Source organism: Bemisia tabaci, chromosome 1 (genome assembly GCF_918797505.1).
Source record: "Bemisia tabaci chromosome 1, PGI_BMITA_v3".
NCBI lineage: Eukaryota > Metazoa > Arthropoda > Insecta > Hemiptera > Aleyrodidae > Bemisia > Bemisia tabaci.
Genome location: NC_092793.1, coordinates 18,931,382 through 18,946,846, shown reverse-complemented (window position 1 = coordinate 18,946,846; position 15,465 = coordinate 18,931,382). Strand labels below are relative to the sequence as shown.

The 15,465-nt window shown below is 40.5% G+C and overlaps 1 protein-coding gene across 1 annotated transcript in view; it reads right to left on the bottom strand.

Moving 5' to 3' along the window:
- Positions 1–15,465, bottom strand: part of LOC109034068 (atypical protein kinase C) — a 96,254-nt gene that overhangs the window by 16,770 nt on the left and 64,019 nt on the right. The window contains exons 4-5 of the mRNA XM_019047008.2: positions 9,531–9,616; positions 1,858–2,044 (exon numbers count right to left, since the gene is read on the bottom strand). Coding sequence (XP_018902553.2) covers positions 1,858–2,044; positions 9,531–9,616 — 273 coding nt within the window. The remainder of the gene's footprint in view (positions 1–1,857; positions 2,045–9,530; positions 9,617–15,465) is intronic.

The following is a 15,465-nucleotide window of genomic DNA, read 5'->3' as shown; positions in this document are numbered from 1 at the left end:
ATTACAAGCGCCAATTAATACATTTTGTCTCACGTTGACTAGTGTGTACACATGTTTTGGTTCCCTTTTGTATAAATAGGATCTACCACATACATGTGTTCTTCAATTTTAAAAGATGTAGTTTCCTACTCCTAATTTTATGACAATAATTAGAAATTTCTCAGAGTTATATCAATAACCCATTTGTTTTGTCTTGCAAACTTGTAACGTTATTTAATTAATAACGTTAGTATTATGAAATGTTAATTTTACGTTACGAGTATTAGGCTTTGGATCCATTATTTTAACAACTGCATGATTTACAAGAAACTTGATTAAATTATTCAAATTGGACTCCTTCCTCCTTCCCGTAAGCATCAATTTACAATTTTTTATTCATGATTTGCAAGGGAAGGACAATTAATTGGACGTATTTCTACCAAACAGACCTATGTGAAGGTGAGAAATATGGGGTGTGCTCGTTAGTTCTCTGGCCGTAAGAGTGAATGAGAATAATAGAGCGCCAGTGACGTCAGCGGCAACGAACGTGGCGAAGCGCGACGGGGAGTTCTCGCGCGAGACTCTTTAACTCATGAGCCCTGTTCACGACGCTCTCGTGCTATGCCCGCGGCTCATGAATACCGCATTCAGTTGGCACATAGGTCTGTTTGATAGAATGTAATATCCCGCTTTTCCAATTCTTCAAAAGGAATCACGCCCACTTTTACATTGCTTCTTATGCAGATTTCTAGAGCATACCCCATATTTCTCACCTGCACATAGTTCTGTTTGATAGAAATACGTCCAATTATGATGCCAAAAAGATTAATAAATTCGCCCTTTAAGTGTCCGCCATTTACGTTTTTTGTTGATATCCAGTTCTTTAGAGACCAATATTGTGAATACATTCTTTAGGAGTCAAAACTGTAGGCATATCTAGCTTTCTCGTCAATTTTTCGAAATGAGGAATTGATGGAAACAGGATAAAGAATTAAAATGTAATAGATAATAGGTAAACATACATACATAAAGTCGCTTTTATAGCGCCGCCTCGCGCTCTGCGACGCCCAATCGCCATTGCCCCCTATCCTCCCAGAGATCATCAGGCAATTGGCACCTTCTGATCTCCTCCTCCACCCCTTGTCGCCAACCTTTCACAGGACGTCCACGCCGTCGCCTTCCGGGAGGAACCCAATCGAAGACCTGCTTGGGCAACCGGTCGTCTGCCATCCTTCGCACATGTCCATACCAGACCAACTGCTTGGACCTGATATCGTGCACGATGTCCTTCTCTACACCCATGATCTCGCGTACTTTTACATTGCGGATACGCTCTCTTCTTGAGATACCAGCAGACCTCCGCCAAAAGTCCATCTCAGTTGCCCTAAGCATGTCTTCAGTTCTTTTCTTGAGTTGCCAGACCTCACTCCCGTAAGTTACGATACTCTTCACGATGACGTTGTAAATTTTCCTTTTGGTCTCCTTGGAGATACTCTGGTCCCAGAGAACCCCATTTAGCATCGCGATAGCTTTCCTGCCTTGCACATTCCGATCTTTAATAGCCCGATCCAAATTTCCGTCCTTAGTTAACCAAACTCCTAGATATTTATACTCTTCACAGTCCTGAATTTTCCGACCATCCTCCAGTTCAATGCTTTGCTGATCTCCACCGATAACCAACTTCTCCGTCTTAACCACATTTACTTCCATTCCCCACTTTCGGTATACTTCCACTAGCTTCCGCGTCATGTAATTCGCATCTTCTTCGTCCTGAGCTATTACCACCTGATCATCAGCAAAGCACAGAGTATAAAGGGTGCCATCTTCACGTAATAGGTAAATAATAATGAAAATAACGAGAGTTTTAAAAATATTTACTTATTTCGGGAATTGAATCACTGTTGGCGTCCTCCGGTTTGTCATTAACCTCGGCGTCTTCATGCGTGCAAGGCCGCTCGATGAGTTTATGGCATTTTTTATGGATCATAAGCTTGCATTCTAAGCACTTGAAGCCTTGTCTCCCGAGACCCCAAATCCTGTCGTGACAGTAAGCACACAATGCTCCCTGAAAATAAAGCAAAAGTTGAAGTTGAAAAAATGGAAGTTCCAAAGTCGCTGAGCATGACAGCAATGACGATGATCTATTATAATTTTGAACCTGAAAGGGCTCAGCAGAAAGCAGTCCAAAACTGCATTTCTTGTCTTGAGATGGACCGCAGTTTGTATAATATGGAACCACCATTTTTATTCATTTTAGAAACAACATATGTAGTCTGAGTTTATTCATGCACGCTGAGAAAAAAGCATGGCTGTATGATAGAGCTTCGCTGCCGTGCTAAGGAAAAATGTCGTATGATCATTTAAGTGTTGACAAACTTATTCTCAGAAAATACCTATTTTAGAGGATAGTTATGAATATTTCTCATTGAAATTTTCAAATACTTAAGATCAAATTACAAACGAAATTCCCTAAAAATTTGGAAGAAAAATGCTCACAAGTTTCCCCCAAGATGTTTGTTCTGTTAGAGGAAGTTTGGCAACGTTTGATAGCTCATACGACGTTTTCCTTAGCGTGCGGTAGCTCAGTTCATATTGAACACAAAACCATTTTGTTTTAGGTAACGGAAGTTTTCAGTCTTCGGGACCGGATTCCGGTGAGCTGAATCGAAAAATGCTTCATAAGAATCTAAAATTTTTTTCTTCGTGCAGATACGTTTTTCATGTTTGTTATAAAATGGAGCCCGAGCTTCTTATCTTATTATTTTTCTGGCCCGCTTGTGTGAAGACGATATAAACTGAAAGTAAGTTGAAATCATCCGACATCTCTCAGGATGCAGCTGAAGGAAGAGAACGGGGGAAATAGGAGAAATAGGAAAGGGAAGTGAGAGGGGGAGCTTGAAGCGAAGTTGTGAAAGTGAAGTTCTCAACTGTGTCACAGCTAATTGTGACAAGCTTCGAGATATTACAGTTTCCTCTGCTTAGTCTTCGGCACAGCTGGCAAGACCCGGAGATAACGTGCCACTTAATTAGTGCCAGGTATTTACAACTCATTACCCGCCACTTTTGCCCTCTCGTTAGCGCTCACCCCTTCAGCTCCCCATTTCCGTATTTTCACCTGTACTTTTGATTTATTTTTTACCCTTAACGTGTGTTGGTTACAAGGTTTTTTGAGGTCTCCCAGAGTGCGGAATGCGGATGTCCCGCATTGGTGCAGTACGTAAAAGGAAAAACCCCTAAAAAAGACGGAGCAAACTCAGGGTTTCTATCCGATTTGTATTTTGATAAAAATCGCCCAGTCTCTTACAAGAAAGGAAATTCAAGGAAATTCAAGCTGGGGGACTTTTAACTCATACTTGTACGCGTATGGTTGTAAAACAATCTGATTTCATGATCTAAAAAATATGTGAACGGCTGTGAAAATGAAATATATGGAGATGATGCGTCTTGACCCATAAAAATTTCTAAAAAAAAGGGGGACGTATAGAAAAACTTTCACATGAAATTTAAATATGTTTCCCCGACTGAAGGAACAGAGGGAAAAGAAAATCATATTTTTTAGGCTAAATAATTAAATTTCAGACAAAAACTAACCGGATACGTTCGATATCAGTTGGTTTTTAGGCGAGATTTGAGCCAAAAAACATAATTATATCGAAAGGAATCATGAAACACGCGATGCCTATACGTATGAATGGTACATTTCGATTTAATTCATCTCCACATGGCTCCGTTTAATGTAATAAGGTTTAACAAAATTGATGGTGAGGATTGAATGCATCAATTCTTGGTTGACGGGTTTTCGGGTTGCGCAAAACGTGGAGGCACGTTGATTTAAAATTCCTCAGTAGTTTACTCATCACTAAAAACGGTCGGTGGCACCGGTTGGATCCGACTTCATGTGTTCGGCGGCTATTCTCGTTTTATAAACAAAAATAGAGGCGCGCTAGATAGAATTGTGCTCACAGAATAGACCACAAAATAGGGTACAAGATTGATTACTAGAGCACTGAATTTCGCATCAAAATTTCAAGCAGAAGACGTTGACAATATTGAAACTTTCAAACTAAGCACATAAAAGAGAAATACACGCTCGGTGTCAGTGGCGTGGCGTGAATGATCGATTATCGATATCTCGCCATTTGAAGCTATGGTAAAGAATCGATTACTAAGGTGTTCGCTGCGAACCATCTAATAATCGATCTTTTTTCATTGGTTTGAGTGGTGTATCAATCGATATATTGCAAAGCACGCCACGCCACTTCTCGGTGTTTATCCAGATCGTATGCCGAGCCCTCTTCTCATGGGTCTATATTGCCGCGCTAACGAAAAACGCCGTATGAACATTCGAGAGTGGCTAAATGACTCCGGATAAAACATGTATTTTTGACGAAAGTTATGCTTATTTTTCTCGGAAGTTTTCATATATTTTCGATGGAATTGAGAACAAAATTGACTGAACATTAAAAAAAAAAAGAGTGATGAAAATTTTCCCCAGTAAAGTCACTCGCAAGTCGTTGACGTGCATCATACCATCTGTTTCCCTTGCAAAAGTGGTTCATGTTTCGTTTCGTTTCGTCACGAGACGTGCTGTATCTGAACATGTGGCATCAAACGAGATTGAAGCGAATAATGATCAGAGGAATCCTTGCCGTGAGCGGAGGCTGAATTGCGACCTCTCTTGCCGAAGATTCCTTGCGCAAATACGAGAAAGAAGTAGGCACCGCACTCTGGGCCAATGTTGGGCTGTACCTGGATGTATTTCAGCTAAAAGGAACTATGTTGCGCGCAAACCCTTGCACATCGTTCCTTTTAACCATAGTTCCTTTTTCCTTTTTTTATAGTTTTTTATAAGTTCAACTTAGCAGTTGATTTTCCATGACGTTCAGCAAAAGCTAGAGTTGAGAAGAAATAATGCACGTTTTTCTTTGAGTTTTGCACAAAAGTTTATCATCGATTATATCTACAATATCTGTGTATTCAAAAGGAACATATTTAAAACATGTCTTCGAATAAATATGTTTAGAAGGAATCAAGCAACTATCGAATGTTCATACGGAGTTCTGCCCTGTGACGGCTGCGGGTTGACTATTGAATTTGAAAGACGCAGGGAAAATGGAACGAACCTATTGGTTGAAATGGGTGGTTGTTGTTGAAAGTTGAATGTATACGAATGTTGGAAAAGTACCCTACAAGTCCTAAAGGTCCCATCAATTGTTATTTCCATTTTATTTACTTTTTTCAAGCACTACTAAATGGAGTTGCGAAACTGATGTGCGAGAACGCAGCGAAACGCCTTCAAATGCGCTTGATACCCTAAGCTTCACCGCGGAGTTAGTTTAGTTGCTTAACCCAACCAAACCTAACTTGGCTTGATACTCCTCATCGCCCGCTGTTCGGAACGTAAATAATTATAACAAACAAATGGCAAAAATGTAAACAAGACAAATCAATTTGCCTTGTTTACATACCATACGGTCAATAAATTATGACGGGAATAAAACTGGCGCTGACACATAAACCGTAAACAAAACAAAATTCGTCATTGGTTTAAATAAGTTTCTCGATGAAGTTCAGAGACTTTTATTGACACGACTGCAATCTTTCAATTTCAGTTCTTTTCATCAGTATGTTGTATAGAAAGGGACGCCGATCAAAAAATTCCAGCAGGCTGATTATTGAAATTGATAGACTAAGCGATAGACAAAGGAGAAGACGGGAACAAGGATCGATTCTATAGGTTGAAACGGGTGTTAGCTATGGACTAAGAGAGAAAATGATGGACAAACTACAGGGTGTCTCGTGACTGGTGGGTTGCCGATAGTTGGTACACTACTTTACCTACTATGTCAATTGCAACCAACCGCTTCTACCAAAATATTCGCTCAATTTTGTCTATTGCTTTGTGTATCAATTTCAATGATCAGCGGATCGATTGTTGAATCGTTATCGTATGAACTTGATCGATAAATCCCTTTGTTAGCGATGCTATTTATCGATCAAGATCATCAACAATCGACCAGCATTCCGCACTCGGCTGATTTCTCATTCGTGAGGAGTTTCTCTGGCGGAAGTTCCTCCGAGGAGCTATTTGTGCGGCGACTATTCCTTGAATCCCAAGCAACGAGGCTTATTTGTCGACAATTTCGAAACTTCAACATTTAGCATGGCCAACATTCAGCGTGAAAGGGTGGGGGTAACGGGAGGCGAAAACCTCAAAACTTCTTCACCAAACATTCCTCACCCCCTGCTTTGTCGTCGGGCGCTCCGCGCGCCGCCCCGTCTCCCTTATATTAAATCTTCCAAGTTGAGCTTCCCTGAAATCCGTGCACAATCAACATCTCGATTCAATCTCCACCGTCACATCCATTGCTCAATGTCTTCACCAACATCCAGCTGCCTTTCTTCCTCCCTTATCTATATTTTCCTCCTCACTCGGGGATGTGTTCTCAGTCATTCCTTATACTCAGCTCTCTTCTTAGGAAGCCCCCCGCCCCCCTGAATAGTTTACATTATGATTCAGGGAGGTTCAAGGAGATTTCTTAAGGAGCGTCGTTAAATGGACAATTTTTGCCAACCTCAACAAAAATTCAGCAATATAGATCGTATTTGATACATCAAACGGGTGAGATTGTATCGATATCGATTGGTTCAAAACATAAACATAGCCTCAAAAGTCAATTGAGTAACCTGACGGGACGGGTTTTTTGTGATCGATTTTTGATTCGTAAGAGTACTACTTGGCCAAGAATAGTGAAATTGCTTCGAAATTTCTCATTTTCAGCTTTTCTGACAAATATCTTAAAATTTTGGTTTGAGGCTATGTTCTATTGTTTTGAACCAAATGATACACCGAATCACAATCGAATACGATCAATAATTCTGCAAATGAGTCCTCGCAAGGAATTTCAATGATTTTACAATATGCAATTGCAAATTTCATTGATGTTTTCTCCAATCTCATAGAAAAATCAAACTAATTTGGGACAAAAATTGCACCGGTATATTCTTGTAAAAAATTGAATTGTTTGAGTCAATTTTGCAACCTTGCGATAAGGTTACGTTCCTTCGTCTGGAAAACGACAAACTTTATATACACTCTTTCAATGTCCCTTTTTCGTGATTTTCCCTGCAGTATGGTGACCGTTGATCCTCTAGATCCAGTTTCCGACGATTTACTCTCGTACTTCGCTTGCGGCGCGGCGGCTTCGCACAGACATCTATCCGTGTGTTCGTTCCGGTCTTACTGCGGATCGACGGGGCAGAACTTTTCCGGATTCCCAAACTTGTCCATCAAGTCATAAAGTTTATGAGAAGCTGCGTCGAAATATACCAACTGACAACGTCTAGCACGGCTCATTTGCAGAGAGCCCAAAGTGGTGTGTAAATCCCTGTGGTACATACGAGTTTCTTCGATCGAGCAGCTCGGACGAAGACGAGGGGGACGCGAGGGGACGTACGCGCGACGCGACGGACTTGTCAATAAAGTGGACGCGGGAGACTGAGACCGGACCAGACACAAGCGGAAAAAGTCCGATGCTGCCAAATGGACCACTAGACAAGGTACGAATTTAAACAATCTAATACATATTTCTTAGCATGAATTTCACGAAAAACACGATTCGCGCGACGAAAATTACTGAAACCAACTCCTAACGAAGATATTAACATTTTTATATCACATTGGTTACGAGGAATTTGAACTGCCCGCTCACTAGAAACTCTAATTCATTTCCCACCATGTGTTGTTCAAACTACGAGTGATTTGCTATAGCTGAGCCAAAGCGTCAAGATTGAGGTTGCCAGATTTTTATATCGCTGAGACGTTCATGATAAACGTTTAGCGCGCGATGTGAATCACGTAGATCATTGAGTTTTCATGAGCGGGATATTTGAATTCACGCACTAAGAATCATTAAATATCTTCGTAAAAGGGTGATTTCGGTAATTTTCGTTGTGCGCATCGTATTTTACGTGAAATTTTGGTTAAGAAACATATATCAGAATGCTGAAATTCGTACCTTGTCTAGTGGTCCATTCGCGCCCAGCTAAGTATTTTTCGAGTAAAGGCAAAGACAATATCGAGGGCTAACGAACAATAACGCTTAACTGACAAAGGAAATGTTGCATATGTGAGTAATTTGCGATTTGACTGTGGATTCTAATGTAAAAGTTCGCGAGAAACACGATGGTGCCTCTGGTCTCTGTGAAATCAACTCCCAAGCTCAAAAAAAGCTCTCAAGTCGAGGCTAAAATGGAGGGGATATCCCATGCTATCCTAAGAGTCGACCTCTACATCAAGACAAACTCTCCGTGCAAAGATAGGGAGCAAATTTTCAGACAGAAAAATTCATCTTTCAAGGGACCATCGTGCGTTAGCACAAACATGCGTTTATTCGCAGGATGGCAGCGCGGTGCCGCGCCGCGCTATCCCGTTCAACTAACGAATTTTGTCGCCCCTCTGGCATAAAGGCGTACCTCGACATCCACGTGAGCCCTGTTTTACATATGAAGCCACGCCTCCTGAGGCTCATGAGATATGTCTTTACGTCAGAGGGACGAGGATTCGCAACGCGGTGTTTGAAATCCCGCCCTCTGGAGGAATCCATCCCCGGTGGGATCTGAAAACTGACAATGCTACGGCCAGACCCCTCACTCGAACGGGTTGCTTCGGGTCCGGTTGAGCCACGAGGTGAATGAGAATACTGGCATTTCGGATCTCATCTGGAATCGGTCATAATCCCTTTCGGGAGCAACCTGTTCATTTCTCCACGGCGAAACAATATCAGCGTCTTGTCTTGCGGCTCCGTTCAATTTATTAAATACCCGGTTTGATGCGTTAATCCGGGGCTTCTGGGGGCTTCGCGTTAGCCGCACGGCACCGCGGATGGGGGGTGATGCGGGGGAAGGGGCTCAGCCGGAGCTTGTGCAGCGTGACGTATCGCGAAGCTCCCCCCTCGAAGCTTTCCCTTTGAAAGTCACGGAAGCTGAAATTTAATATAATTCGTAGCAGTCGAATTTTGATAGGACAGATAAAACAAGAGGGATGATCGGCTGGAAGGCTCACTACTTCAACCTTTAATTTTTTTGTCTGTATTTGCGTGCGACACTTTTAAGATGTGTTTTAAGAGAGTGGTCAAGCAGCTGATCACTTCAAATAGCGGTTGTAGATATTCCACTAGAATGTAGTTGCTTACTTAAAATTCTGTTTAAGTCAGCATAACGAGGCTGGAAAGACAAATCAGGTATCATACTCGTTGGAAATCTTTAGTGGAAATGTATTGATCTTCATTTTGAAGCTGAAATTTTCGGTTTTTAATGAGCTCAGTTTAAGCTCAGCTAAAGTGTTAAAAGTGAATTAGAGGAAATAGTTAGGTTAATCTGTGGTAATTCAATCATTGACTAAAACTGGGTGACATTCAAAATGACAGCAGGTAACATGATAGAGCCTGACTTAAAGAATAGCATACAGTGAATAGGTAAAAGTTCTCCGAGCCTACATTCAGAACGTGGATTCTCATATTCTAAATGAAAATTAAATTATATTTTCTTACCTTATTAAACCGCTTAGGCTGAAAAATGTGACCATTCACGACGTAATATTTTCTCCATCTCCTGGCACCTCGCCGGTAAATACTAGCTGTAACACAAACGAATTAATTAATTAAAAGCTCGCTTCTTTTTTAAAATTGTTTTCAGAAAATACATTTTTTATCACTACTCAAAAACATAAAAAAGTGTGACTTTCATACGGACTATAGCTCAAAGTATATTCATTTTAATAATGGGATTGAAATTAACACGATCTCAATTGAAATGATCATACACAAATGACCAAAAGAGCACTGGAATTACAAAATATTTGATTGCGAGTTCACGCCTCGTGCCATCGCGCCTTCAGCTTTGTAAATGCAACACGGACATCCATCAAGCACGAATAGTTGTATCTATGCGCCGTCAATAACGCGCATCGCGGTGTCTCGTATTATAGTAATCTGGGAAAATTTAAGGTTAAGTTTGCTTAAAGTATATTATAATGTGTCCAAATCAATAATAATTTTGAAAAAAAGTAACATAAGAAAATTATTAAAAGTCTCTCAAGCGCCCTGAAGGGTGTACGTCTAAAAATTGATATTTTGGTTACAGTTACGTCGTGTAAGGGATTTTTTTTGACTATTCCTGAAAATCCTGAGCTGAGTCAAATTGACCTGATTTCTAAGGAAGTTACGTGTTACGACCGACGAGGAGGATGCGTAAGTGCTAGTATGTTAGCAAAAAGGTGCATTTTAAAAAAAAAATTAATATTTTACCTTCAAAAACATAGAAATAACACGGAGAGGACTTCAAAAACTATTGGAATCAATACGATTAAATTTGAACCGACTCCGGACTGTAAAAGTCTGAGGGTTAAATTAGAAAAGTCTGAGGGTCAATTGATCACACAGATACCTAAAATTATACCGAGAAAATGTACCGAGGGGAGAATCTATATTAGTCGTACAAGAACGATTGTACTTACACAGCTGAGTGAATAAAAATGGACTTATTTATGCTAAAAGGAACTATGTGCATAGGGTTTGCGTGTAACATAGTTCCTTTTAGCATAAATACGTCCAAATGTCAACTTAAATACCTAATAAACCTTTTTCTGGTCTAATCAACCGAGAGCCAGTTTAGTGTTTTTAAACGAATAAAGCGCGTAAGTTAAGTATAGTGCCAAGCGGCAGAATCTTATTTTGTCAAGTGAAAAAGCTCCTCCCCCTTATATAGAATCTGATCAATAAAATTGCCTAGATACATTACAACGTCATAATTGTTACCCATTGATTTGAACCTCTATTTTATGAAAGTAAGGAGGGGCCTCCCCCCCCCCCCCCAGTGAACGTTACTATTCGATACTTATTTTGATACTAGCCGTTCTGGGCGCGCTTCGCGCGCCCGTCACGCCTAGCCGGGGGCTACGCCCCCTGGACCCCCGGTCTCTCGCTGCGCGAGTGACATTCGGCTCGCTTCGCGAGCCGATTTTGTAGTAGTTGCAAATTTTTTATCCCTATATTTTGAAGATTTCATAGAAAACATTATGAAATTCTCATTCCACAATTAACTTGTAGAATAATAATGGCAGGGCAAGAAATAGACTATATCTTATGGACGGTTCCCACTTAGTAAAACAGCCAACACCACGAGAAGGTGAGGAACCATTGTTAGCCACTTTTTTTACTTTTCTGAAAAAATTTACTGAAATTTTAGTTGCGTCCCCTAAAAGGAAACACGGAGAAAAAAATTTTGTGCATGGAACCCGAAGCTGAGATCATATGGATCTCTGAAGTTTTCGGATCACGCATCCGAAAAGTTAAGGTCCATCTGCCGAAGTTCGGGTCAGACAATTGAAGTAGTTCGGTATATACCGAAGGTTTCAGGTCACACATCTGAAGTACTCGGTGCATACCGAAGTGTTTCAGATTTCTGACCCAAATTTCGGCAGCTGGACCTCAAGTTTTAAGAGATTCATATGATCTCAACGTCGGGTCCCATTAAGGAAGGCTTTTATGTGAAAGTTTGCTCAAACTAGAACTTTACTTAATCGTTCCGAAAAGGCTCTTTGATCGATAGTTAATTACTTACGAATGAATACAAATATTGAGCTTCTCGAAAGGGTTGTTGTTAATTATTTATTGTTATTTGTAGGAGTGATGAATTCATTACGGCTCCAGCTTTCATCCTTGCTACGCCACTTCCATGAACAAAGAGTTTATTGATGTTCTGTTTTCGACCGCTCCCTCACACCTCTCTCTCGTTCTACCTCTGGCCTCTGATTTTATCAGGAGAAAAAGTTTGATGAGAGTTGCGAGGTGTTTTCAAAATCCTGCAAATCTAGCATTCAAAATGTATTATTCACGAGTTTGTTTTTTTAACTTTTTCCTCTGCCTCCCAACTTCGGCTGAAATATTATTGATGCCACTTCAAACTTTTATCGATAACCTTCTGGGTCACGGGTTCTCTTTAATGCCGTACTCTCGAACCCTACTTTCTCTCCCCTTCTTTTTCAAATCACCACTTCTGGCTATACTTTTAGCTTTGCCTCAGAATTTAAGATACTCGTATTTGGATCATAGGGCTTCATTGATTAAAATTTAATTATTTCGCCTATTGACATTCATTCATATAGGTTACTGTCAGCTGGGAAAGGGACTTCAGTCTACAAAATTCAAAATTTAGTCAATGATATCGCAGCATCAGGACCAGATTTACCTACTTACCGCCCATGGGCCGCCTGTATTTTGCCGTCCCTTTTCATTCGTTTTGAAATATCGATACAAACCATCAAGTGGACGTGCCGGAGGAGGAAGGGTGCATAAGACGCGTTTACTCGTGTCGGGCACATTTTTTGTGAAAACCCTGTCAACACTAGCAAAAGTTCACGGAACGCTGCGCGAAAATTAAGTTCCGTAAAAATATCTCTCTGTGGACGAGGCCTTTCATTTTTAAGAAGAGTACGAAAAAATTCTGGAAGAATAAACATGAATGTGAATTAATGATTTTAATTTCCGCCACAGCGTCAACCGCACTGTGTTTGGCGCAATGATTGAAGTATTCATGCAGTCTTGTAGGCACTATGAGTTTTACGCCGACTGCAAGCTGCTGACCGCACTGTTTTTGACGCAATGCGTGAAGTATTCATGGAGTCTTGTAGGCGCTAATACGTGTTACATGCCGATCGCCGCGCCGAGGGCTTCTCCTTTTCATCTCATGTTTCATGCTGACCGACGCGCCGAGGGCTTCTTCTTTCTATCTCAAGTCCTCCTCATCATTGCACTCTGCGCTGCGCCGCTCCAGTCCAAATTGCTTGTTTGATTTCTCTCTCAACTAGACTAATGAAAGGCGCTGTCCTTTGTATCACCGAAAAACGAACACATTAGAAATTACTATACTTTAACTAGAGGGGCCCTAAGAGCTACATAAATCGAGTTGTCCATACTCTACCTATAGAGGTACTCTAATTTAAAGTAGCTAAGAAATGAACTGTTAGATTTTTGAAATGTGTACTTGGCAACTCGGCACCGACAGCGGGGCCTTTACAAGTTCGCGTTATGTGCGCTTAACGTCCTCACAGTTTACGCATTTTCCTTTTCAAATCTTTCGCACACAAATGACGCCGCCCCTCCCTCCGCAGCCCCCCCCCCCCCCCCTCGGCCGCCACTGTGCAGCACCCCGGTTTCCGGTTGAGTCCCTTGATGATACCACCGTGTCTGTTTTGAGTCTCTTAAGTATCCGACCTCGCTCTCTCGCAATTTACATCCCGCTCCGAGAAAGAACATCGTATGAGCATTCGAATGTAGCCAAACTTCTCCCTAAAATATGGTAATTGGTTAATATAAAATGCAACAAGTAATATTTCAAACTACATGGAGATGTGAAATAATAAAAAACTTACAAGAAACAAAGCAAACGTTTCGACAGCTAACAAACTGCGATCTGCTTCAAGCAAAAGGAACAACTAGTGGAAATATTTTACAAGTAAAAAAAAACAAGCAGGAAAGTTCTAATACTGTCGTATTAGAAAAGCGCTCAGGTGTTAGTAAATGTATTTAATGAAGAAAGGACGTATAAACTCCGTCGACTTGGCTGGGAAATGGAAATAAAACATCAGCTGACAGCAAACAAAGGTTACCAAGGAAACCGTAGACGCGTATTTTTGTTTCCCGAAGATGAGCTCACCGTTGAGCTCATCAGGCGCGTTTTTTTTAGGCTTCATTTATTTTCAACGATCAATTTCGATAAGAATTACTCTACCGCTAAGAAATTGTCTTATAGACAAACGATCGAAACTACCTGCGCATTACGTTAAAAGCATAAAATACAGTTTTCACAGCTTTATTTATTTTAAAAATGGACCCCCCCCCCCAAAAAAAAAAGCCTACACATCGATGAGCTGGTGCGCCATTTAAACGCATTAGCACTAGTATACTAGTACTTAGAGGCAAGTCAAAATCAAAAAGCGCTGCCTATCGGCTGAGCGCTTAAAAAAAAAAAGTTACAAAACTATTAACAAACTAAGTAAAGCAAAAATACAAATCTATTGCAACTACATCTTGGAATAAAATCAAAATAAGGCAAAATTCATGAGGAAATCGGCTTGTGGCTGGATTTTTTAAAATCAATTACCATGTTCTATGCAGCTTAGCCAGCCAAATTTGGCATTAAAATGTACCTTTCCCTAAATTTTTGCGATAATATATGAATATTTTTCTTGAATTTTCAAGTGCCTCATATAAAATTAAAATTGCAGACATATTCAAAGTATGGCACTAGCAAAAACGGATACTTATTTCATCATATTAAATGTGACAACGTCGGAACGCTTCAATGACGTTTTTCCGCGGCGTAGAAGCATTGAAAAGCGCCTTTTGAACATTCCGACACCCTCCCGGAAAAAAGACTCGCCTCCGAAGTGCACCCGAGGCTGTCTTGTAACACGGCTGCTAACAAGCAATTCACGAATTCGCACGCACGGTCTGAAATATCTCTCGTATCTCTTTCTTCTCCCTCTCTCTTTCTTTCACTCTCTTCTCCTTTCTCTCTCCACCTCTCTTTCAGAATATTTGCTCTTCCACTGACACTTGGACGATAGGAAATGTCCTTACTGTCATCGAGTACCATTTTGCGGACAATGAAGAATGTGTAGATTTCTAAAATTTTATGAATGAAATCTGCCGAGTGATTTACCGCACGAGAATACTCGTATAACCTTGGTTTATACATTTCAGTAATTACTCGAGGGCTACACCCTCTGACTGCCTCGCGCCTTAGGCGTTATGTGTTACGCGTTACGTGTTACTCTTACGATTTCACATTATTGAGTATGATTATTGAAGTTATGACAAAAGTATCTAATTTGCTAAAATACATGTGTTTCAATGGGAAATACCACCCTGTGACGCTAACAGGGGGTAAATTTTCTTGTAATTTTAAATTATGTTTTCCTTTGAATTCCCATATCAGGAAATGTTTCTTCAAAAAATTTTGTGGACTCATTTATGTATGGAGCAATAGAGTTTTTTCAAGCAGATTCTCCATCAAATCACGAGTTCGTGTTACCTTCCAATGAACGAAAACATGGACCGTTGATTAAGCCGAACTCGGAAAAAACGCGTTATGAACATTGAAATTTTGCGACCTTTTTCCCATTGAGATATTAATTTTTAAGTAAGAATGATATCGAGTCTCTCAATTTCTAATTCAAATATTTCATGTATTTTGGATTGGATTATAAATAAAGCTCGACTATGAATTAAGATATGCGCGACCCCTCTAATCTTTTGAAGCGGCGGTATCCCAATTTCACCAAGGGCAGAAATCCATGGATGATACTTTGTATATCAAATACATACGCAAGTCAAACATTTTAATTTTCTCAGACACTTCCGGAGTAAAATTAATCACTTAAGCGGAAAATGTCTCTAATGTACACTCAATTCGACTGAGGGT